The sequence below is a fragment of the Anticarsia gemmatalis genome, chromosome 22 (genome assembly GCF_050436995.1).
Source record: "Anticarsia gemmatalis isolate Benzon Research Colony breed Stoneville strain chromosome 22, ilAntGemm2 primary, whole genome shotgun sequence".
Classification (NCBI taxonomy): domain Eukaryota; kingdom Metazoa; phylum Arthropoda; class Insecta; order Lepidoptera; family Erebidae; genus Anticarsia; species Anticarsia gemmatalis.
Genome location: NC_134766.1, coordinates 6779444 through 6806680, shown reverse-complemented (window position 1 = coordinate 6806680; position 27237 = coordinate 6779444). Strand labels below are relative to the sequence as shown.

The 27237-nt window shown below is 33.8% G+C and overlaps 2 protein-coding genes across 3 annotated transcripts in view; both read left to right on the top strand.

Moving 5' to 3' along the window:
* Window positions 1-6196: 6196 nt before the first annotated feature.
* LOC142982597 (ethanolaminephosphotransferase 1-like) lies at window positions 6197-17963 on the top strand. Its single transcript, XM_076129170.1, has 10 exons — window positions 6197-6238; window positions 8852-8936; window positions 9588-9656; window positions 10042-10240; window positions 11843-11999; window positions 12566-12674; window positions 13417-13571; window positions 14171-14351; window positions 17146-17322; window positions 17820-17963. Exons 2-10 carry the CDS (start codon window positions 8880-8882, stop codon window positions 17883-17885), a joined length of 1170 nt encoding a protein of 389 aa, XP_075985285.1. The 5' UTR covers window positions 6197-6238; window positions 8852-8879; the 3' UTR covers window positions 17886-17963.
* Window positions 17964-18438: 475 nt separating this feature from the next.
* eya (eya transcriptional coactivator and phosphatase 2) overlaps window positions 18439-27237 on the top strand; it is a 50829-nt gene continuing 42030 nt past the window's right edge. The window contains exon 1 of one of the 2 annotated variants that reach the window (XM_076129288.1): window positions 18439-18716. The gene's annotated coding sequence lies outside the window, so the exon portion shown is untranslated. Of the gene's footprint in view, window positions 18717-18820; window positions 18914-27237 lie in introns of those variants that run through there. The other variant, XM_076129289.1, reaches the window with a different exon arrangement.

The following is a 27237-nucleotide window of genomic DNA, read 5'->3' as shown; positions in this document are numbered from 1 at the left end:
TTAAATATTGTCTTGTGCCATCTTGTGAAAACAGTTCTGGAGACGATCGAAAACATTTTTTTGCTGTGCCTAGCTCAAACAAGCAAGAATGGTGTAATGCTGTTGGTGTTGTGTGTCCGTGTTTAAGATACTCAAACCACACTGTTATATAAATATAATAAACTAATTCAACATTTAGATGAAATAGTCACAGTAGCATGTGGGTCAATAAATCTCCATAGTCCTATAATAAAAAATGAATAAAAAGACGTAAACTAATTTCAATTTGTTTTATTTAACACTTTCTAAAATAGTCTTAACAGTATATTGCTTTCAGAATGGTTCAGCGTCTTCTAAAATCTTTGTAGTGTAATTTGCATCGTACTCAATATTTGTGTATTAATTTTGTCCGTTCAAAAGTTGGATCAGCAATACAAAACAGATCTTTCAATAATTTATGTGTAGCATGCATCTGAACCATTATTATGCCTTACATTATTTTTGGAGTTTGCCATTTTTAACATAATTCTTGATTGTTTTTCCACTTATTTGGCATTTTACCTCCAGAACAAATTTCGCAGAAATCCCATCTGGTGAAACACCAATAACACAAATATTAGTATTAGGCCTGAACTTAGAATAGCTCCAAAATCATTTTCTAATATTTTAATTATCTGTTTTTATAATGTTTTACTTCGTCTTGTGGCTTTAAATTCAGGCACTTTATTGCCACCTAAGATACTTTGCACCAAAACACCATTTCCTGTTTGACAATGTACTGCTTCATAGATCCTAGAACCAGTGACTCTTCCCTGACACATGGAATGCCACAGCTTTGAATCTGCTTGATCTTTTGTTGCTTCAGCCACACTGTCAACCACCTTTTCACTTAGAGCATCTTGACAGAACTGATTAAAACCCCTATAGCTATGGTCTTGCTGCTGGTGTATATACTGGAGCATTAAATTAAATATGCTGTAGTCCTTTAAAGTAGGCTGATGGTTACCACAATAATTCAGAATTTGTCCTGAGTCTATTTTTCGCTTCTCACATTCTTCAGAAAATATGGACAAAGTAATGCATAAGTAAGTATGTTTTCGTGCATATATTCCAAAAGCATTAAGTAATTTACACTGGGCAGGTTCCAACTATCAGCAACTTGGAATCCTTCAGATACCTTTATGACTTATACATAACGGAGAACGGAAAATAATAACTTATAAAACAATTAATAATGTATTTGTAAGCAAACAATAATAAGATAGACGCGCCAGGTTGACAAGACACTGACATTTATAATATTTTTTTCTAAATGGTGTTACTTGTGAGGCAAAGGCATTATATGCTATTCCGCCGTATATGTGACGTCATTTGGCACTTACGTCTGTTTAGAATGAAACAATTTTCAAAGTGAAAATCATGAATGAAAATAACTGAATATCACAAAAATAAAAAATATGGGTCCCTTTATTTCACATCTAGTTTAAAATAAAATGATAATATATGTTACTTAAAAAAATGAAATGTTGTCAATTGTAGATGATTATATTTTTTAGTTGAGTACCCAGTTTCCTACGCTATGTAAGTATCTAAAAAATAAACTATAGGTAAGATTTTCGTTACATATTCATCGGACTGAGAAAAATCGGCAAAGTAACCTATAAGCTTACTTTGTAAAATACTGTGAGTAAAACCTATATTTAGTAATTAGTTTATACATGTACATGATCTACAAAACTACTAAACCGATTTAGTTCAATACGAAGCTACAATATCTTACAACACCATTCATTTCACTAAAATATACACACATAATAAAATCACGCCTTGTTCCTATAGAGGAAGGAAAGAAACCAAAGAATAAATACAAAAATAAGTAAGTATACAAATATTTTAAAGATCACGAAAATCCTTCTTCACAAACAGAGCCGTGTACGGAAGCTAGTGTGGTATAATTTCGGGCAGACAATGCAGTAATACAACTTACGGTTTGATTGAGTAAGACAAGACAATCCGTTTGGTGTCGAGTGTAGCTAATAACTACCGGTAACTGGGCAAACAGACGTACACTATACTGAATCTAGTTTGATAGCTTAGGTTGTCTTTGTTTTGATCTAACTACATGTCTTTCTACGTATAATATTAGGTCGGGGGAAAAGTTTTTTCGCATTATAGTATGTATGAACTTATAATACAATCTCTTTGGCTTCAAGAATTACAAATGAGTACACGGTTCATTAGGTTTATTTCAGTGAGCCCGTGAAGTACCTAAATATCGAGCTTTTTTGTGTAGAGAAAAGATTTTATTACAAGTTCATACATACTATAATGCGAAAAGACTTTTTCCCCGACCTAATATTTACTTGTATTCCCTCTGTTAGCTGTGGCTTAGTTAACAACAGCCGTGCGGATGGATCTCTGAGGCTACGCTTGCCGAGGTCGTTCTGTGGATGGGTAACCGTCTTATGCATACCGAGCCCCTCCGGGTTTTGGAAGGCACGATTGTGGGTCCTTGCTGACATTTTCAAATATCTTTGACAGTCGTTTCAAAGTCTGATAACCAGTCTTACTGAAGGGTATCGTGTTATAACTTAAGTAACTGGGATGTGAAGATCGGATAAGCAGTCGCTCCATGTAAAATATGTACTATAATTATAAAAACGCTATTTTTCATACTTTAAATTCCAATGTAAATAATACCTAAACAAAATTACAATGATGCATATTATCAACGCGTAGATAATTAGTGCGAGTTACCAGGACATCATAAATAACGAGCAATTAGCACGTCTGCACTCGTAACTCATTGTGCACTTCGACAAATGAACATACGTCTATTTTTACGTGTCGCGTGTAGGGCACGGGCTCACTGACAGCGGAGGAGGCTGATAAGCGATTACAGAGCGTTTTATTAAGAGTGCTAAGTCGAATAAGTAACGAACGAGATTCAATCGTCACAACATTTTTTTTTCTTTGGTAAATTAATTTCTTCCTTATCAAAGTCTATTCCAATAATCTACCCAAGGGTAGCCGGTTTCAGTGCCGGGTATAGAACATTATTGGATTTAAAATAGATCTAAATCGGATCTAGACAGTTTAAGGGGTCATTGTACTAGTAGCCTTTATAACTCAACCACCATTTTAAGAGACAGTAGGACAAATTCATTCATGTATTTATTACTTAACAATTTCATAATAAATTTCTTAACTTCATACAAAATAAAAATTATAAATTAAATTACAACAATATTTTTCAAGATCTAGATCTTAAATTCTAAACATTATTACAAATCAAAATTCTGTATCGTAAAAGGATCGATTTATAATAAGACTAGGTCAGTCAGTCAGTCAGTCACCTACCGAGTTTTATATACCTATGTATATAGATAGTACTTTTTTGCTCACTTAACAAATCAATCATCATAAAAAAACTAAACCATCATTTTTCTCTACTCATCTCCGCTCATCTCATCTCGCACTGAAACCGCGACAGTTTATAGGCGAGAACGAATGCAACATCCAGTTCAGTGCATCAATTAGCCCCGGCATCAAGCGAGTGGGTCAATTTTTATTAACAACGGCTTGTCGAGACGATTCGATGCATAATGGACTAGGGACTTCACACGTTATAATTACGTAACACTTCAGAAATCTTGAACACCAGTGCCTCGATTCTCTACTACTATCGACTACCGACAACCGAACTGTCATCGAGAAATTTTGTATAAAAATCTGATCAGCGCCTCTGACGGGTGTCGTAGGAAACCTTTTGGCAGTACATTCTAAATGTCAAAATGTCGATAGCTAGCCGGTTGTCGGTAGTCGATAGTGGTACAGAATCGAGGTACAGGACTGAAGTTATCTTTCGAATGCTCGTATTTTTTAATATAAATGCAACCCATTACTGTCCCACTGCTGGGCAAGGGTCTCCTCCCGTAATGAGGGGAGGGGTTAGGCCTTGAGTCCACCACGCTGGCCAAGTGCGCGTTGGGGCATGCCTTCAATAAATGTCTTTAACAAATTTTAGCCATGCAAGGTTTTCTCACTATGTTTTCCTTCGCCATTGGAGCATATGATAATTATTTCTAAAACACACATACCTACTTACCTCCTCAGTCCATGTATCGATTACAAATAATTTTCAGTTTAGGACTGTGTGCCTGTCAGATAAGGCTTTCTGCAATAAATAGGACGACTCAAAGAGACTTGTGTTGTATTTTAGCTGAAATTTAAATTATTTGTTCACAGTATATTGGCGCTTTCTTCAGGTTCACACCAAACATAGTCTGAGGCATCCTGGTTAATATACCATCCGTTTGTACGTATGACCGGTCGATATATAGGCATCTAGTACTTAGCTGAAAGAAGTAAAAAACAAGTGAGGAGAAATTGACAGAAACATATATAAGCCCTTAATATATTTAACATGCAAAGTATCACGCCTTTTTCCCATAGTGGTAGAGTGGTAGAGACCAAAAAACGCTACTTGGTACGACCTTTACAAACTTTTAACACGAAGCTTTTAGCAATTTTAATTCCCAACATAATCAACCTTTAAAATATCCTCATATAGGTCAAAATAATTAACTAATAATAACGATTACAGATACATTATCAATATAAACTTGTTATCAGTATATGTGAGTCTCGTAACATACAGATAAGGTACTGATTATATAACATATAGATATGATAATCCTCTGATCGATTGATTATTAACATTATTACAATGTAAAGTGATTTAAATGAGTCCGGACGAAGTACAAAGGAAATCCGTGAGATATTTAGTAGATGATGACATATTTGACATTTTGCATTAATTAATCTAACTAATACTGAAAATACGGAAGTTTGTGAGCAGGGGCGTAGCTACCGCCGTATCTGCCGTAGCAATTATACGGGGCCCCCGGGCCACGGAGTCCCCTAAAAGTGTGTAAGAAAAAATAAATAATAATAAAATTTAAAATTTAAATTATATTTTTTATTAATTTAAATTTTAAATTTTAAATTTAACCCATTAATGTCCCACTGCTGGGCAAGGGTCTCCTCCCGTAATGAGGGAGGGGTTAGGCCTTGAGTCCACCACGCTGGCCAAGTGCGGGTTGGGGACTTTGCATGCATATTAATATTTAATATAATTTTCTTTAGTGAAAAACCTTTACCCCCAAACAATATAAGGGCCCCCAAACGATATAAGGGTCCCCAAAAATTTTTTTATACGGGGTCCCGCCAATACACGCTACGCCACTGTTTGTGAGGTTTGGTAAATGCCTGTTTCTAAGACTTTCTACATATTTATTGGGTTCGGCGTTAGTCGGCCTAGCCGGGCGGTAAAACCGAATAAGTGTTTATGAACCCCATGGGCACAAGAAGAACAAATGAGTCGAGTCGGATTGATTGTTCGATAAATATTGCCATACTCTTTCTCGTAAAAAGTACTGACCGACTTTGATTTCAATTTTGCAGACAGAAAATGTATAACCTGGATTAACCCCCGGTTGCTGAGTACATTTAGCGGTAGTTTATCTATGCAATAGCGTTTTTTTTATATGAGTTTTGACACTATTGAATAGATAAACTACCGCTAAATGCACCTCAGAAACCGGGGGTATGACATACTTTTATTTTTTTTATAGTTACCTTAAAATATATCCCCCAGAATGATGAATTGAAAAACTGCTTTCAGCTTCAGTTGTGCAGCTTAGGAATAAATGTCTCATGACCTTTACTTGAGATAAAGTGCCAGTAAAAGTATGAAACCTACTGTCAAAGTTTCATCTGGTAAGTTATCCGATAGCCAGTTGCGCTCACCGGTCGGTAAACGATCTGTGGGTAAAGCAACCGTTGGCGCGGTCATTCCATAGATGGGTGACCGCATAGTGGTAGTTGAACTGGGCGTCTCCGTGCTTCGGAGGGCACGCAAAAAGTCGATCCCGGTTGTTGTCGATTAAGATAACAGTCGTTAAGCCACGTCAAAGGCCTTCGGGCGGCTTGAGCAACTTTGACACTAGGTTGACCACTAACCATACGATAAGAGAGAGACTTATCCAGAACCGGTAAAACCGGATTAACAATTTAACTTATAGGTTATCTATAGCTACTGACCACAATCAATGAGTACACTTCTGTACTGTTATCTAATCTTTGACCGTCTTCATTGATTAAACACTAAGGCCACATATTCGTAAGATTACAATTAAATCATTCATTTATCAGTATTTCTACCATTTTGTTCGAAAACACACGTATTTTATAAACAGTTAGTATTTTTGGTCATTATTTTACCTACTGATTACATTCGTGTTGAAAAAACCTATTTTTTTGCTTGCAATTACGCGTGTGAAAAGTTAAATAGTATCCTATGTGTTAGTTAAATTTATAAACTATGTGTATGCCAAATTTTACTCCGATCGATTTAGTAGTTTTAATGTAAAAGACGTAGAAACTTTTGCCTGTTTTAAAGTAGTCTTATAAACGTTGTTCTTGGTAGTGTATTTCGCCAAGTTGCTATTGAAAAGTGCGTGCAGTTTGTTTCATAGAACTAATGTCATTTAAGTGAAATAATACGTCGTTATCAGTAGTAAATGATAGTGAAACTTATGATGTAATGTGAATAACGTGATATGCAGGATTTACATAATTTGTATGTAAATACAGCGAGTCATTATATGTTATTGACATATAGACTGCTCATAATTTTCAATAAATTAATCATTTATTCAAATTAGTTACTCAGTGGTTATAGATAGCATTTACGTGGCTAATGCATTAAGCATACCCTTGCCCTCTGGGTGGAGTGCAGGGTTTTGTAGGACTCTCTCCCAGAAGGGCGGGCATACAGATAGAATGCTAGTAAACAAGCCGAAATATATTTTACAAACCATGCTTCAAGACCTTTTCACATCTTCATTAGCCAAAATTTGTCTCTAATAGTGTATGATATTTTTCATATGTAATACTAGAGGCCGCCCGCGACTTCGTCCGCGTGGAAACCCTTCCCGTGTAAAGTCTATGTGTTATTCTGGATCTTCAGCTACCTACATACCAAATTTCATCGTAATCGGTTCATTAGTATTTGCGTGAAAGAGTAACAAACATCCATACACACATACATACATTCTCACAAACTATCGCATTTATAATATTAGTAGATTTTATTTCTTACTTTTTTGTGGATAGGATAGCTAAATCTTGTAAAGGAATCTACAGTATTTCTTTTCCCAAACCTTACTTTCGGGACATTCACAGGTCAAAGGTCTATTGTCCGTTTAACAGCTATTGTTTGTTTACGGGTTAAAAATACTCTTTGTAAACAAAATGTAAGCAATTTAATTGAAAGTCAATGAGTTTCTACATTGTTTAAAGCTAATTAAGTATCATTAATTTAATTTAAATTTAGATTACATGCAAAGGTCATTAAAATTTGCAAGAAACGATTCGTTATACTTTGTACATACGAGAATTAAATATCACAAAAAAAACATTTCTTACTTATTCAAATTAAAGAAATTTTAACTTACTGTAAAACTTTACTACGGGATTACTTTAGGAAAATTTGGGGTAAATTTTATTGTAATAATTCGCATAAAAAGCTAGCGATGAGTTCAGTTTTCCGGTTCTTGGTACTAAATATCGCTATAAATAAAATTGTTGCATTTCAAATAGTGTTATTGACCTTAAACATGTCCATTTCTTTCCATTTAAAAATAACCCCTGTATTCAAAAGTACCGTATTAATCCGTTTGACTTAATTATTAAAATAACTAAACTAAATAAATGACTTCATTTCATGGGTGCCGAATCGAATTCCCACGATGTTTTCCTCCTTCTGCCTTTAGTATTCTTGCTCACTGTTTCCTAGGAAACACAGATTAGGCAGGAAAACGATATTAGATATATATTACGATATCAGTGATAAATATCTGCTATATAATTATGGTTTTGACGTAACATCTAATAATGATAACACATAACCGGTCTGGAGAATGCACTTTGACGCAATACACAAAGTTTAATAAACATACAACTTCCGCGTTTTTAAACAAGAAATATTTTAGTTTTTGGTTAAATTTCGATGGTATATTATTATACCTACTAATATTATACAATATTTGTGAAAAATAACTGAGTAATTTAATTACCTCATCTAAAATTTCTATACTTGGTTAAACAATGATCATTTTTTGTAATTTTCACACAAATACTAATTAATTAGCTAAGAGCACAAAATTAAGCATTCGTAATATTATAATATTTAGTTATTCCGAACTCATGACTATTAAGTCTGTATAAAAATATTTGATTTAAGTGTAATCGAAGCTACGAAAACCAGTGCAGTGATATAAGCATGTCATTCACCTTAACCTTTGCATCACACATTCTTTCAAATAAAATACTAACCCTAATTCTGAGTACTTACATTAAGTGGTAGTTTATCTATTCAGTAGCGTTTTTTTGTATGAGTTTTGACGCTATTGAATAGATAAACTACCGTTAAATGCACCTCAGAAACAAGGGGGTTAGATCTATAATGGTATATATAGATTTTATTATCATGACTATAACTTTATTTACAATCTATACTAATTACAAATGACCAGATGTATGGATGTGAATGAGGCAAGGGAAGTTTGTAAGGAACGAACCAAGTTGCATTCTATAGTCTCTGCCTACCGCTATGGGAAGAAAGCGTGTACATACCTATGTATATTAATTACAAAATGATTAAAGTCTTAGGTCTTCAATTATTCATAAACAAGTTATTCAGTATTTGCTCACAAAAACAATGACCGTTCTTACGCAAGCAATTTTTTTTTATTATTTCTTGACCTTACTACTTCCTTAATATTCTGTGTTTTTGTTATTTCCTCAGTATCGTGTGTGGAGTGTAGCTGTACAAAATGTTTAACCACAAATATTTAAAATACGGGCAATTGAGTGGATTAAATAAATATAAGGTAAGAACCTTGAATATTGATTTAGTAGTAAGAATTTCACTATCGTAGAGATTATGTGTGTTGATAATATCGTATCGGCTGTTGCTTAGTGATAACCTCCTAAGCATTTATGCGTGCCTGGTACTTCGTGTGTGAAGTGAAGGCCTTCTGGTGGTAATGAAAAATAGATTAGGTAGGTACGTCATGACCAATGATCTTCTTAAATACTTTTTTAATACAAATAAATACTTTGTTTGGTATTTGCCTTCTATGGGAAAGGGCGTGATTTTGTGTAAGTAGATACAGAATGCATGCATTATGAAAACCTTTTTTCTATAATATTGGTGGTTAAAACGTTGGCCCCTCACTTGGTATCTATGTCAATGCTATGCAGGCTAAAGAAAGAAAGAGAAAGAGCAGGCTTGCTCACTGCTTTATTTGACTAAATATACCTAGTACTAACTAGGCTTGGGCTTTTATGCATAGGGGCATAAGAAGCTTATCCATGAAACGGCAAGTGCGTTTATACTAGATAATGTTTAGCTTTTATCAAAGTTAATAAACAAAGGGCATGGCAGATAACCAATGAATAGCATAGTATATATATGAAACATAATATTATACAGTAATACTGGTAGTATGAAATGTACTAAGAATTGTCTTTGTTTTCAGTACAGCGCAGTAGACACAAGCCCTCTCAGTCAATATGTGATGCACCCAACATGGAATACTCTAGTCAAAGTAAGTAAAAATATAATATTGTATATCTATTACAAGATATTTAACCGACTTCGAAAAAATGAGAAGGTTCTCAATTCTACAATATATTTTTTTGCTATCAACCTTTGGAATCCAAGTGGAATAGTTGAATAATCGTGGGAACTTGTATGCAAATATTGTTATTTAATAAGTTAAATACGTCATCGCATACACCTTCATAGTTTTACTTAAGATTTAATTTAAGTATGCTGAATAAGTCAAGAGGCAGAGCATTATATAATTTTAAATGAAATATAGTGGACGAACTAAGCAACCATTTTTAACAAATATTATTTTTATCTTTTGTCTTAAAAACCGCAATATGTCAATTTTTTTCTTTAAAAATCCTTTTTTTTCTCGTCCACAGATAATACCAAAATCAATAGCACCGAATTCAATAACATTCGCCGGCTTTCTATGCATGTTGTTAGCTACCGTGCACCTCTCTATACATGATTACGACCTATACGCGGCAGGGGGCCGGCCAGGACCGCCGTACGTTAGTGAAATACCCAACAAAGTGTATATACTGTGTGGAGCGCTGATCTTTCTGGCTTATAATTTAGGTGGGTAAGTGCATTTGTAGTACCTAATTAAGAAGTTGATTAGTGGGATGCAAGCACCCAATGGTAATGCAATTAATATTTTTGGTCATGGGTCTTGCCCAAAGTCTGCCTTGCGGGATTTTTTATTACAAGTATGTTATTTTCCTAGTCACCTACTTAAAGGTTTACACCAAGCTTTCTAGGTTGAGCAACTTATCCTTCGAGAAGCCTATGGTATGATGAAGTATTTGCGGTGTAAATTAGTATAGTCTAGGTGTTCCTAGACCATGTAAATTACGTCTTACTAATTTAGACAGCCTAGATGTTCCTCGGCTATCATAATTACGACTCTGACCAACACGCAGTGACCATGTCTTATCTAAGTTCCATTCAGCCTCTGAAACGTTACTCAAACCTATGCCCAGACTACTCAAAACTCGTACATAGAAGGGCATGGACTTGTCTGGGCAAGAAGTTTTAAAGAGCCTATATAAGCCTTAACCTTTGACCTTATTAGTTCCTAAAGTCAATGAAATTATCCATACTAATATTATAAAAGCGAAAGTAACTCTATCTGTCTGTCTGTCTGTCTGCTACTCAATCACGCCTAAACTACTGAACCAATTTGCATGAAATTTGGTATGGAGATACTTTGATACCCGAGAAAGGATATAGGCTATATATCATCAGGCTACGACCAAAAGGAGCAGAGTACCAGTAAAAAATGTTACAAAAACGGGGAAAAATTTCACCCATTCTCTCTTATTGGACGCAAGCGAAGTTGCGCGGGTCAGCTAGTATGTAATATTTTTATTATGTAAATAAAACAATAGTGTATAGTGACGTCACATACACGAGACAGACAAAGCGAGTTTGTAGGTAATTTAGATGTATGTGTGGAATTATTTATATGAATAGTGAATCATAATATGACCTTCACCTTGGGGAACAATTGACCTGAATGTTCCACGTGTTTCACACCTCTGAAGTGAGTCACAGTGGACTGTGGACTTATTTCAGTAGGCTACTTTTGATGTATTAAAATAAATGTATATAGAATATAGATGGAAAAAACTGGCTTATGTACCTAGAATTTCCTAAGCCGGTAACGGTGGGTCTGATTGATTTTCCGTTTCAACAAATAAGAGCCCTTTTTAACCTGAAAAGCCAAATGTAATATTTCGATTCGGATATTATTATGTTCTTAATAGTGTTAAGGGAAGCTCGTAAGGATCGTACCTAATGGCGTTTTTTTTTGTCTTTGCCTACCCCTTTGGGAAGAGGGCGTAATATTATGTATGTTACATAATAGTGTTTCATCTAGTTGCTTATTTAAATAGATCTGGGTGGAAGAGAATTTGTTTAACTTCGAAATCATTGTTCATTAACTATTGGGTGGATTTACATTACCTGTGATGAAAAAGTTAGATTACCTTTAGACTACCAATATTGTTACATATTTTGTAATATTTTATATTGCATAATATTATTGAACGTACAGCGCTTTTTCAGCAATAAATTTGAACAGAGTTACTCTGGCACTATGACTTAAGTCTAGGAGTGGTATGACCAGCGTCCAGCATGTATGGTTATCATTTTGTTATCACCTGTTCTCTTTCACAGATGGTCTAGACGGCAAGCAAGCACGTCGGCTGGGTGTGTCCGGGCCACTGGGCGAGCTGTTCGACCATGGCCTGGACTCGTACATCGTGTTCCTCATTCCTTACACCATCATGTCCATCTTCGGACGAGACCCGGAATATTCTGTGTCGTGTTTTAGGTAAATTCACTTTTTTATAGTTGTCATAATTCTGCCATTACCCCTCTTAGGCGAAGTGGAAGGTCGAGATATAGACTAATTCGTTACGGGCGAATGAGGTTTCATAAGCTTTGCAACTATCTAAAACGGACAAATGCAGCTTACAAATTAAATATAAAAGTGTTTCTTTTTTTAATTAGTTTTCATCTTGAAGGAAGTCAATTATTTAATCATGATGTTTTAATCACTGTACCAAAATAATGCCGCCTTTTTAATAAAAAAATTGTAAGTGTAGCCTCAAAATTAAATTTTTATCATTTTTGAGATCACGTTTCCCAAATTAAATTACGATCTTTTACCCATTGACCGCCACGGTCGGCTATAGTCGGCTATACTCTACAAATCAGAACGTGCCCACGACGCTATATTTTTGTCGACATTTTCCGACGAAAGCGTCGTGAGGACTTGATTGATTCATTGACTTGGACTCTGATTTGTAATCATAAGCGAAATTAGTATTATATGGACATTATAAGGTTATCCCAGAATCGATAGTGTCAAGAAGTATATAAAAATATTGTTTTCAGAGGATTTCTGATCGTAATGAGTGTGGTGTTGAACTTCTACATCAGTCACTGGGAGAAGTACAGTACAGGGACTTTGTACCTACCCTGGGGATATGACTTGAGCATGTGGGTGAGTAACCATATTATTATACCTGTAATATTTTATTCGGAGTTAATGTAAGTAAATATCATCATTATCATTCATTGGACAACTCACACACGGTCATTTGATTCTAAACTAAGCAGAGCTTGTACTATGGTAACCAAATAACTGATAAACATACTTATATATTTCTAAATACATACTTATATAGATAAATTGACATCCAGGCTCAGAAAAATACTCGTGCTCATCACAAAAGATTTGTCCCGGGTGGGATTCGAACCCACCACACGCGGCGCTGCGGTTGTTGCGGCGAGGTGACCGCTTAAACCACTGCGCTTATGTTTATCTATAATGTCATTTTGTTGAGCAACGGTCTAAAAGAACTCTTCTAACATGATCTCTTCTATGCTGGGATTCCTGGGTTAATTTTCCCGGGAAGATACTATATTATCCCGGGAAAACTAACCCCTTATAGAAAAATGATGGAATAATCCTTGTCGAACAACCTTTATTTCACCTACATACTAATTAAATCATTATCACAGCTTCGTCCACATTTTGTTGAGTCCCGTCAATGTTCTAACTACTCTTTACGTACATTTATCACTCTGCCATTTTGTTCCTATCTTGCGATGATACCGAAATTTTCATGTGTAAAGAGAATAAACAAACAAACTCATTCCTAATTTTATATACACCTGACATTTAGAACTTAAAGTCCACAGATTAGTGGACTTTAAGTTCTAATTGTCTAAATATCTTGCAGGTATGCACAATCCTTTTCATAGTAGAAGGCGTGTATGGTCCAGGGGTCTACAAGGTGTATCTGTTCGGGTATACCTTTGCACAGGCCTTCGAGGTGCTGATACATTCAGTGGGACTTTTTACTACGCTGCCTGTTGCTATTTATAATGTTTATTTGTAAGTATAAACCATATAGTATTATTAGACATATTAATATTTTGTTGGAGCTTTTAGAATATTCCTTGATTGATCATTATTTTTTGACGATGTTTGGCGCTATAATAATTAATTCATAGTCACTAGATAACTCTGTAGAAATGTAGAAGTTGTGTCCTAATTAACTCACATTTCCAAAGTGATTTCTTGTATAAATAATATCTGATAGGTATTTGTGTTTTAGACGTTAAGTTGGACTGAGAAGTGAGAAATATGCATTGTCAACAACAACAATAAGTATGGACAATATAAAGACTTTTCTTTTGTCGTATAACGTAAGCCCGGCTTCATTATTAGTTATCCCAATTTAATCAGTTTGCTATTACTCCTCTAATACTGGGTAAGGGTCTCCCGTAATGTCAAAGAGGCAAGGTCTTGACTCCACGACGCAGATCCTTTAAAAAACTAAAACGGAAATAGTATGTTATCCCGGAAATCTATAATATGCATACATAGAAATCTCGGCAGCTTCCAATAGAGGAAGGCAGAGACCAAACAACGCCACTTGGTGATGCTTACAAACATCCTTTGCTCATTGATCGAAATGTTTTTCTTCATAGGTCGTACAAGAACCGTACCGGCAAGATGTACTCATTCAAGGGTATGCTGAGGCCGTTATCCGCCATCCTCATGGTGACAGTTGCCATGATCGTCTGGGCGGTGTTCTCCAAGAACGACGTGGTGGAACAGCATCCCAGGGCGTTCATCTTCCTTTACGGAACATTGTTCAGTAATATTGCTGTGAGTAGACTTTTTGTAATGCTACTAGATTTTTCACGTTTCATTGAAATGAATATATTGACAGAAAAATACAACCAACCCTTTAATAATATAATGCGTTAAAATTTACTACATTTTTGACGGAAATAGGGTTTTGTTTTTAGTCTCGAGATTACTAATGAATAAATATTGCTTTCCAATTTTGTTCTACTGAATGCAGCCGTTTAAATTCGTAAGCGTAAAGTAGATGGAGTTACTATCGTTTTTATAATTTTGAGGTAGAGTTGACAAAGTAATCTAAGTTTAAAATGTTGTTTTTAAAACTATACGAACTCTATGCTAGTGTGCATTTGTTTCTGTCATAACCACATTAAGCTCCAGAAAATCCCAATAAATTTCGTAAGTAATAGAATTATAGTAAGAGCCACATGAAATTGCATTGACTTAATTCGTATTTCGTAAAATTAGAGTACACTACCTTTGTAACGCGTAAATACAATAGTACCTTTACCCTACTACTACACAGTAAAATTATTATTTATTTAGTAAATAAGTCTATGAGCGTCGTAGGATTATACCTCATAGTCCGACGGTCGGATCTATTTATTATTAGTCGATGTTATCAGTTCAACAACTTGTAAACGAAAATTAATATTCAAAAGACTTTGATTTTGTTAAAAGTAATTTAATGACGTACGACTGATTATTTTCTTTTAAATTAAAGGATAAAGTAGTGTAGGCAATGTGAGTCTTCGGAAGCTTCTGTCTACAACTTTGGCGGCATGTGCCCTAATCTGCGGACTTTTACTAAAATCTATTCAGTAGTTTTGGCATGGAAAGGTAAAAACAAACATACATACAAGGATTTAAACTCTCGCAAATATATCATTAAAATAAATTAAGTAAATAAAGTGTCTATAAAAGTAATAAAATGATAATTATAGTGTGTTTGAAATTGCATATAGCAGGTGTTAAATAAAAGTTTACGTTTTACGTGTTTAAATAACTTTCACGATTATAGAGATAAATGTTTAAAAGCTGTTATTAAGTAACTATAACTTTTTAGTGGTTTTTAATTATTCTCAGTTATAAAATAAATAAAAATTGCTCGTACTTCTTTTTATGTAAAAGATAGAACTACGAAAAAAATATAATAAAAGTATTTCGAAAATTAATTCAGAATGTGCGCGTCATCTGCTAAATTATATTTATTTATGTAAAACAACACTATATATACCTATATAAGATACAATTTTTTGCTGTGTCACCATTTTTTTTCACAGACAATTTGGTCACTCATGTGACTTTTGAGCCACTGAAATGTGAGGCCAAAGTATTGGCAATGTCAAAATAAATAGTTGTTGGCAGTAACACAACTAATAGGAGACTGAAACTGTTGCTACACAAACTATCTATAGCCTGATCGGCTTACAAAAGGTCGAGAGATTCAGTGTTAGTTGCAAAACCAATTTCTTTGCGAAGGCGTAAAAATAATTTCTCTGTATATAAAAAAATTGGTTTCGAAACACTACAAACACTAAAATTTTATAATTGAATTTTAAGATAAATGAGCATTATTTGGACTTTAAGTTAGTTTTAGGGAGATGAACGGAAAAACTAATTACTTTGCGGAAGCGAAAAAATATTTTCAGAAAATCTAAATTATCTATAGTTTTGAGTTATTAGTATTGATATTTACTGATAGATTTAAAGGAGTACATGAGCATTATTTGGACTTCTAGTGGTAGTTCAACATTAAGCTTTGCAGTTAAATCGTGAATGTGTTGTTTTAACGGCGAAGATACCGACGGGAAGCGATTTTTAGACTTTTATCTACCGGATTCTCGTCAATTAAAACTCAGTGGGATATCTTCAATTCTATTTCAATAAACAAATGGTATTATTTATATTCAACTATCGTGCCATAAATTAAGCAACACTTTACTTGAGACAATTAAATATAATTTTTCTGTGATTGTGATATCTTCATAACAGCAAATTAACTAATTTGAGAGTACATTAAACTACAACATCAAAATTAAGCTTATTTACTATAAGACTTAATTTTATGCTTAGGAAACAACTTAGGAAAAGACGTAGTAACTAGGTACATAAAACTTGCTGATACATTTCTCGTGAAAGCCGGCGTCAATCTTATCGTATCGCCGCCGCACAGCAATGTACAGCGTCACCTGATCCTGTAGGTATTGTTTTATTTGACACACGATACACTTAGTAGCCGCTACAGGAATTCATAAAACTAATACGCATTATTTTTATAAATTGCTGCGATAGGTGTTTGTATGGGAAAATGTATTTTTCTAGAAATAAATAACTACTTGAATGTTCGACATCCTGATTGAAACTTCCATAATTATGAAACTTTTTGAACTTTTCGTACTTATAGAAAATTGTATTTAAAGACAGCTCTTGAACCTGGGTTTGCTATTGTGTCGCGGGAACTTCTGCAGAGTACCTACAACAAAACCCGAAATAATTATTTGTAGATCGCACAGATAATTGTTACATGTGGGAATCGAAATCACGACCTCCCGACGCAATAGAAGTATGTTTCTTGCTTCCTGGGCTCGTAATATAAATATCTCCTTATCTCTATTTTACGCATGATATTATAAACTAAAAAACACAAAAACTAAAGTGGAACACTCCTTCGGAATAAGAACTCGCGGATCGGATGATTAGGAAAGCAATTTGGCCATCTAAAGCAAATATTCCTTGCAATTTTTCCTTCTGCGGAAAATGTCTTTCTGCAATATTTTTTTAGCTCCATAATAACTGGTCCATTTGTCTCCAGAGCCGGCTAATAATTGCCGAGATGTGCAACAGTGAGTGCGAGCTCATTAACACGATGTTCTGGCCGCTGCTGGCAGCCATCGTGGTGTCCTTCAACCAGCCGCTCCTGGAGACAGCCGCGCTGTTTCTTCTGCTAGCTGGTGTTGTATACGCTCATGTGCATTATGGAGTTTGTGTGGTAAGAACTGATACATAACTGATTTAGATCCTTATTATAAAATAGGACTAGATTCAGTCTTATTTTTTTGCAAGTTATTAGAATAATAAAGCACGGTGGAGTCTCTATAGTAGAGACTCATTCTTGTTATGTGCTAGGTTTAAAATATTCGAATAATTAAAGAATATTTGCCTTGTTTAAGCTTTAAACACATACAAAGATGACAGTAGATGAGCAGAAAAGCTGATAGGTGTAGCGGTAGAGTCTCTTGGTGAAAAGTTCGGATAGAATTTTACAAGTATCAAATGAGTGACGGAATTAGAATTCGAAGTTTTAATGTTTGCTTTAATAAGACGTCTATTTTACGTAAAGTTTTAGCTGCTGGAAGGTGGTCTGCAAATAGTTATAGTTTTTGTAAAAATATACAATCGAAAAAAGTTTCTTGTCATCGGAAAGAGCTTTTTCCAATAAGTACGGCTAGGCACTCGGCACGATACTAATGAGTTTTTTTTTCTCAGGTAAAACAAATCTGCGGACACCTCAGAATCAGCTGCTTCACCGTACCAAAAGAAAAAAATAAATAAACGAACTAATTAAAACTATTTATACCAAATGTATTCTTAATATTAGAATTTTATAGAAATAAAATTTATATTTTTACATTTTCGTGTTTAAGATATTAGAAAGATTACACCAACCTGCTTCCCTATCCATCCTGTTAAAAGAATGCCAGGTAGAGAGCAGAATATGACACCACGACACAATCTAATTCACAAAATAATACGTAATACAATACTGAATAGCGAAAAAAATGAGCAATCCGACGACGCTGCGCTGTGCGAAAAGCTGCCCAACCTCCGCCGTGTGAGTGAGCGAGACGACTGTATGTAAGCGAGTAGGCGCACAGCTCCGTCTTTAAATTATACGTTCTCATAGCCTTGTAGCGCGCTGGGAGTTTTGACAAACGACTGATGTCGGACATTGCGTTGCAGCATTTTAAACTCTATGTTAAATTGTATAGAGTTGGGTTTGGGGTTTTGTTAGTTACGAGTTGTGTCATTTCAAATCCGATACGAAATTTAGTAATGGGGGGTGCGCGACATGGACACCGAAGTCAGGGTTTAGAATTTCAGTACAGCTTCGGATAGCCGCGAAGCGCTGCTTTGTTAGATCTCCAATTGTTTACAGAACCGATTTTTTTTTAATATCCCGACGTCTATTATCGTATACGAAATATAGGAACCGGATTTAAAGAAACAAGAATCTTTTAGTAAAGCACTAACCGCTACAACAGTATTGTATTACAAAAACAAATACGAAAAACTTGTGACTTGTGAACTTTTGTGAATAAAGTGAGTGAAATTAAATAAAAATATACATGTTAGTGAACGAAGATTATTTAATTAAATAATTAGGTAAGTGTTGTGTTTCATGAGAATGGCGATTAACAGATTTTAATAAAAATCTTTGTGGTGGTGTGGCATAAACAAGGCATGATATTTTCTTAATAAAAATAAAATAAAAACGCATGCTGGATGATGTTGAGTACTGAGGAGATAGAATTTGATACAATATAAATGATAACGACGGAGACATGTTGAATATCTATGAGGTAAATATTTATAGAAACTTTTAACAAAATCTATTTTCTATTAATGTCTACAACTTGTTTTATTGAAATTAATACATAATCAAAATTTAAAATGATTATAATTAGATTTTCATTGATTTTATTATATTGAACGACGGCACTATTTGGAAGCTAGGATTTCGGAACACTTACTAATTTCGTAACAATTATATTAATATAATTCAGCGAAATATAAATTATAATATAAAAATATTGCTAGAATAAAATATTATTATTAACCAAAAACTTAATAAAACAAGTCATTGCATAGGTAATTTGTAGATTTTTTCAAGAATCTCAAATATAATAAACATTATCAGTAAAATTAATTATTACTTAAGATGTTACTTAGTTATTCGTTTTTTTAATAACTCTGCGTTAGTTAGACAGTTAGGAATCCAATAAATATTAATTTTAAAATATAATATACCGCACCTATTTTGATTTTATTGAAATTATATTATATTACGGCCGTGCCGCTTTTTTTTGCTCGACTTGCGGGGGCACTTCCGTGCCCCCAGATTAATGACTTAGTAATTGATTATCTCTATATTAATTGTTATTTCCTATAAGAAAATTGTATTTATGATTATTAAAAATATATTAATGAATTAAAGGGAATATTTAATTATTTGCGAGCAAAATCACTGATTACTTACCAAACTTAACTGCTAAAATAAAATTACTTGGGTTATAGTAACATTAATTTAATATAATAATATGGTGTAGAGTCTACTTTTAGACTGTAGAGTCTTGTTAGAATATTTTTTGATGTATCAAGGCATTTTGTAAGGTTTCTATTTTAAAATAATCTACCCGTATGAATATGATTATACACTTACCTACCTCCATAGGTTTTAATTGTTTTTGTCTCATAGGTTAAATATTGTTGAACAAGATTTATTAAAACAGGTAGCTTTTGTATTTCGTCCACGTTGAAAGATAATAAAAACATAATATTTTATGTTAATTCAGAGTATCTATATTATTATGTCAAATAATAAAAAAACAATCCAGTAACTAACAAATGTCCAAACACCCAATCGTACAAACTTTCGCATTTATAACATTAGAAAGATATCTTTAAAGTCACTACTGCAATTCAGTATATTTATTTTTAACTAGCTGACCCGCGCAACTTCACTTGCTACATATAAGAGAATCATAATTTTCCCCGTTTTTGTAACATTTTTCACTGGTACTCTGCTTCTTTTAGTCGTAGCGTGATGATATATAGCCTATAGCCTTCCTCAATAAATGGGCTATCTAACACTGAAAGAATTTTTCAAATCAGACCAGTAGTTCCCGAGATTAGCGCGTTCAAACAAACAAACAAACTCTTCAGCTTTATAATATTAGTATAGATTTTCATCCTATTCTACATAATATGTTATATGGATCAAATAATAAAATAATTGAGAATATAAGTATTATACATGTATAGCAAAAAAGGTCTTTTATTTAAACCCGCGACGGTATTTAAAAACGGCGAATTTGAATATTTTGGTTATTTTATTACAATGTTATAATCAGTGGTTATATCTCAAATCTTATAAGATACAATTTGTTATTACGAGATATCTCGCTAATCTCTGCTCTTGCCAGTAAAATATTATGACACTCATTATTTTTAGGCAGACAGGATTAAGAAATTGTTTGTTTATTTAAATAATTAGCCAAAGCTTAATATTAATAAACTTAAATTAATATAAGCCCATAGCCAGTTGCGCTCACCGGTCTGACAACGATCTGTGGGTGAAGCAACCGTTGGCGCGGTCATTCTATAGATGGGTGACCGCATAGTGGTATGTGAACTGCTCGTCTCCGTGCTTCGGAGGGCACGTAAAAAGTCGGTCCCGGTTGTTGTTAATTAAGATAACAGTCGTTAAGCCACGTCAAAGGCCTTGGCGGCTCGAGAAACTTTGACACTAGGTTGGCCACTAACCATACGATAAGAACAAGAATACAATTATAAATAAGGTATCTATTATAGAGCTATATTTATGTTATTATATGATTTTTTGTGTTCATATTCTCCAATTAGTAGAAATAAGTATAATTTATAAAACCATGTTGACCTTAAAGTCGGGTTAACTGTGACGAACTTAATTATTAAAAAAACGCAAGAAAAATCATAGAGATTGGCTTATACCTAGAAGTAAAAGCAGATCTTTTACATTTCTTACAACATCCTCCAAATCTTTGACCGTGGAGAACGTGGATTCTCTTCCCTCTACTATCTTTTAAAGTAATGTAATAAGTAAATAATAGAGTGTAAGTAATATAACAATAAACAAGGCGGCAGACATAATGGTTTATTGCTCATTTCCTTCACGACTCTCACTCCAGTTCTCAGTTGATGTGATTATATACGATTTAGTATTTAGGGTTGAACAAAGAGGTTCTGTGTTTATTATAATAACACCTAAAAGAGAAATCTAACTTGATTACTAATGCCCGGTTTCTGAGGTATATTTAACCTTAGTTTATCTATTTAATAGTATTTAAACTCATATAAAAAAACGCTATTGAATAGATAAACTACCGCTAAATGTACTCAGAAACCGGGGGTAAGTAATGTAACCTAATGCGGCTTTCTAACGTGAAACTTAGAAAAGATAGTTCTAGTAGGGATTAGCTGATGTTGTTAATTTAAACCCAGAAGACCTTAACTTTGACTGTCCACCAAACACTCTACAATGATTATCAGGAAATGCGAGAGTGTTTCGTATTGGTTTCGCAGTTCACAGTTGGACGTCTAAACCGATTGAAAATGAAGAATTCGGCTATAATATGATAATAATAGACCGATGATGACTCTTCTCCCTACCTTCTTATATCAAAACAATACTGTCCATAAGTACTGCTCTAAATGCAAAAGCTTGTTTAGTTCTAAGGATTGACTTTTGTTACTCATTAATTTACTAAATTAATTAGAAAGAAAGGCACACTTAAAGCATTTAACCGGGAAAATATACTTTTTAGTACATTTACTCATTTCAAGCAAAGTCCCGGATAGATAGCTAGTTACTAATATTTGAATTACAACTATCTATGTCTTAAAAATGTTCCTCTGTTTGAATTAGCCAACAGTTTCCCAACACAGTGTCACGATTCGTTACCCACGTTCAATTCATTTACAATTACGTGCATTATGTTTATGATTCAACATTGCTTTAGTTAACGAACTACGATCCGATTCCAAAATACATGCCTTTTTATTTGATAAACATTACACGTTAAAATTAAGAGAATTTTTTACATTACGACGTTTGAGTTGTTTGATAAACTGTTTTATTGTTGAAAATCTATAAATTTGGTAGTATTTGATATGTTTTGGAGCGTTTAAATAGATCATATCGGTGATGCCTTGCAAAAAGTTTAGGTACGTAGTACTCGTAACCGACGGTCCTGTATCAAAAGATGTATGAATGAGAAGCAAAGGAAGTTTTTAGGGATCGTAGCAACTGACGTTCCTTGGTTTATCTATATCTGTAGGAAAATGGCATGTTTATTAGTGTATAGACAGGAATTTGTAAATCTTGAATAGAGGAAAATACGCAAACGATAATGGTTTTGGTGTCCCAAATAAAGAACTGAAAAAGCTCTACCAATTTTATTCGGTAGTCACTGATTGGTAAACCATCGATTGCTTAATCGGTACTTATCTAGTACCAACAGGCGGTGATAGTTAGTTTCAGATGAATTCAGGCTAATAGCCGACGGAGGCTTACTTATTTCTTGTGTTCTTGAAAACGTCCCATGAACTTCCATCAAGTAATTAGTTTGAAAGCCGCTATGACGCTTTCCACGGTGTATTTTCAAAGGTTAGGTTTAAGGCTATGCCATTATATTTTATATGCTTTCGAAAAAAAACATTCTGAAAATTGTAAATGAAAAAGTCTGTCAATAAATTCATCTCTACTTATTTTCCATCACATAATAAAACCCAATAATGCAGCATAGCTCCTACATTCAGAAAAGCCTTTTGTTTTTCTATCAGACAAAAAGCACACAAACAGATTTAGTTGTAAGCATGTTTTTTCCATATTTTATAGCTTAACTTAATCTAATTTTCAGCCATGTTGACGAAATATTAAGCTTCTAGCTAACACTACAAGAATCGTTTCTTCACACCGCCTCACTTTAACCTTCAAGCAGTGTGTGGCATAATCCCTATAAAACCTTTATAATAATATATAATTTTGCACAATTAATAATAAAACAAAGGGTGGCTAAGTGGTCGGGGCCGGTGGCGAGTTCTGCGAAACTCTGATAGCTTGAGCTCGCCAAGTCGGGATTATTTAGCTTAGTCAAGCGTGACACCTTGGTAGGGTTGGGGAGACGTCGATATTTAACTAATATGATGCCTAGGTTTATCGATTTGAAGATTGATCGTACTACATTTTAATATAGTAAAGATTAGGATTGAAGCCTCCTTAGCACAGGTATATCTTTTACTTAAAAAAATGTCTTCATGTAAGATTTACCGTAAAAATTGTTTAAGTTACTAAAACAAACATTCTTATTTTATTCACTAGGCTTTCGAAGAACAAATTAGCTGTTTTTGACTGATATTTCAAAGGGTTGGAAAGTTTATATCAACAATCATTAGTTATCAATTTCATTAGTTAAAATTCAATAAATACATTACACTTTGAAACTATAAAACCGTATCTAATTTGTTGAAATGTAATGATGTTTTTTTTTTGTAACATGGAGTTGAACTAAAATGTAGTTTAGTAGTTTTGTAGTCAAGTCCATTAATTAATCCTTCATTTCCTTAATATTATAGGTTTTTGTCATCTAAGATTTAGGTGACACATGTTTGATAGCTGTGTTGTTGTGTAATCCCACGTCATAGGCAATGAAACGTTCCGAGAAAATATATTCCTAAAATACTTTATTAAGTTTTATTTCGGCATATCTTTATAGTTTTATATGATGCCAAACTACTCCTAAAATATAGCTATTATATTTTTATTTGTCCTCACATATTTATCACAACGTGAAGACATATGTTTTATATGAAGAATGTCCTATAATAAATCAAATTTTAATGTCGGACATTTTAGCGGAAAATATAAGTATAAACTGCGTTATTCAGTAACGTTTAGTTTTAAAAAACGTATTAATTTCTTTATGCTTTACGACCGGACGACATCAAAATGTTAAGTTATTTACAAAATCATATTCATTTTGCTATCTTTCAACAGATAAACATTTTTATTGCGGCACCGAAAAAATATTTTGTTGGTGAATTTTGTATCGATAAAATCGATTTTTAATTTATCGATATTTGTTTGTTGTCACATCACTAGTGTCTCGTGCCGTAAAAAGAGGACAATGCATACTTCATTAATAAAAGGTTAAATATGTAGAGGACGTCATTTTGGCGTGCGTGTCGCGGGGTAGGGTGTTCGGTTACATGGTGGTGCACTCGTGGCTTAAGAGCTAACGACTGTTGAACACTTACCCTTCTGGATAGTTGACAACTGCAGAGAGGATAATTTGTTTAATTTTTTAAAACCATTATGGCCCTAGCAAGATATCCAATGCCTTAACACTATGACGATATATTACTGTTGCTTCAATTCTGAAAACGACGTCTCGAAATTGTTTTAACCTCTTATTCATAAAAATATATGAAGTTATGAAAGGCTTATAAACTGTTTTGTTTCTTTCACTCCTTAGCGAAATGTAAAAGAGAAAACATATTGTAGTAGTTTTTTAACTAAAATAGGATTATAGTGTGTTTATGAATATAAGGGTTACTTTTCATGATATCTATTCAATTATTTTGATAGATCAGAGAATCTAATATTGTGTAAAATTTTCAAATATAGTTTGTCTTTCCCATCCATTTCGAGTTCGAGAGTGCGTGTCTTTCTATGACTGGTATACGCGTCTTAATATAAGTGTACTTAACTCTTTTTAAAACTTCATTTACAGACAGTGTTCTTGAACTGTTGAAACTACTAATAGTTTGACTTTATAGTTAAGATCACACAAGTGCAGTATAGAATCAGTTGTGTAAATAAAAAGTGTTATTGAAATAATATTACATAAATATTTTCAAGAACAATACATTATTATGTAATTAACTAAAGTTATTACAATTTTAAACTCTTATATTTGAACTTTTTTGCAATGTCAAAAAACAAATTTAATGTAGCTCATAAATCATATTAAAATTACAAACTGTTCTGAACTTTAAAAAAAAAAAACTAACTATTACACGTAAAAAAGGCTCTACAAAAGACACAATTTTAATAGAATCATCATCAGCGACCGTTATCCAAACATAAGATTCTAACGTCAAAGGATTTAGCAAACCTGCACATTCGTTCCTTTTTAAAATTCGGAATTCGTGCTCACAACACCCGCATTGTATGCGCGTACGCTGGCCCCGGCACTTCCAAGAACGATTTTGTCGAACGAGCAAGACAGACATATAAAAAACACCCAAGTTGAAAAGGGACAGCGATATATTAATTTTATTTTTCTTTTGGTTAATCTCCAGGCCACATGTGGCGATTGTTCTCGGACCTTATGGTCATTCTTTTTGATGGGTTCTCTCTTTTATTTTGTTGGTTTTAAGGATATGGTTACTGAACTTTCTGGGGTGTTCGTTTAATTAATATGTTGTACGAGTGTTGTTTATGTATGTAGATGTGATTTGTCTGTGTGATCTGAGATATATGTCTGCGTCCGTCACCGTTTATGGCATGTGGGACAATTAGCCGAGGTGTAAGGTTTGATTCATTGAACAAGGATCTCTCAAGCGTTATTTCTTGGTATTTGAATGTCGTGTTCACTAATTTGTTAGGGATTGGATTATAATTCTTTTTGACTACAGCTGAAAGATGTAAAGTGGTCCTATGGGCAGGTATATAAATAACACCTAAACTTGTTAAACTAAATTTGAAATCAAAGTTAAGTATGACTCTACTATTATTAATTAATTGCTAATTCAATATTGTTTTAGAAATAATATTACAAAGGCGAGCATATTTTATTTTAACGTACTACTATGCCACACAAATTACGGCACCATGCACTTAAAACCCCAAACAACTAGAGGTTTCGTTCAGAAATCGTACCTACGACCCCCGCGCTACAGTGCTCTTAGAGACAAGTCTTAAGACATACTTACTCCACAGTTAAAATTACATATACATAAAATCACGCCTTCCTCCCAAAAGGGTACGCAGAGACCAGAGAACGATCCTCGATCGATCCTTACAAACTTCCTTTGCTCCATTCACTTCCAAACATCTTGTCATACAGGTCCGCCGGTTACGAGTACTACGCACCTGACCGTTTTGCTAGACATCACGTAAAAAAAATTAAATTACTACAGCCTATATCTTCAATCGACATATATAAACTAAAACAAACGTATGTCACGACCGAATTGTTTAACACAAAACTATGAATTATATACGTTTAACTGAACGGATGTTATTCAGGCCGGCATTTAACAATCAACTTGAATTATTTTACTGAGTAATCGTAATGGCGTATTTATTCATTACTTATTATTACTCAGTTCCGCCCGTACGAATTTAGACAATGCTTTTTGTATGAAGAGAATCAAACACACTTTGGCAAAAGACTTACGGATTAGGACTTCTGATAAATTAACTCACATCTAATATATCATAATGAATAACAAAATTTAAATGCCTTGTACTAGTCGATAATAACACAAAATTGGTGCAAGCGGCCGTAAATTACATTAATCGGATGCTAAATGGCTAGTAAAGTAACAAGTACTTGGATGCTAGTCGAAAAATGGGTGTTCGCATAAATGGATTTGAATTAAGACAGAGTTTTCGGAAAGCATCTAAAATAGCAATGTCAGTTGCTTGTTACTAAAATGCTAACAGTTGCGTTAAACTAATCAAAAATGTCATTCGAACAACTTCTTTATCAAGGCTTATAAAAAAAAACTACAACTCTAATCTACAATGATGAATTGAACTAACATTTTATCACGTCATAGTAACTGTTTCTCAATCATAAACTTAAAAACACTACAAAATATTTATGACACCTTCAAAACTAACACAAAAAACATTATTTATATTTTTTCACCCATTTTGTCCCATTATAAATTCATACAATGTACCAGGCTCCCAAAACTATGTTAGAGGTCGACGATTCGACGCTGATAAACATCTGGGTCCCTTTCAACATGCCTAGTTATCGTTCATCTGATTCATAGCGAAGGTTTTTTTGACATAATCTTGATCTATTTTATATGCTACGATAAGATTTGTATTAGTGTTCAATTGGCTTGA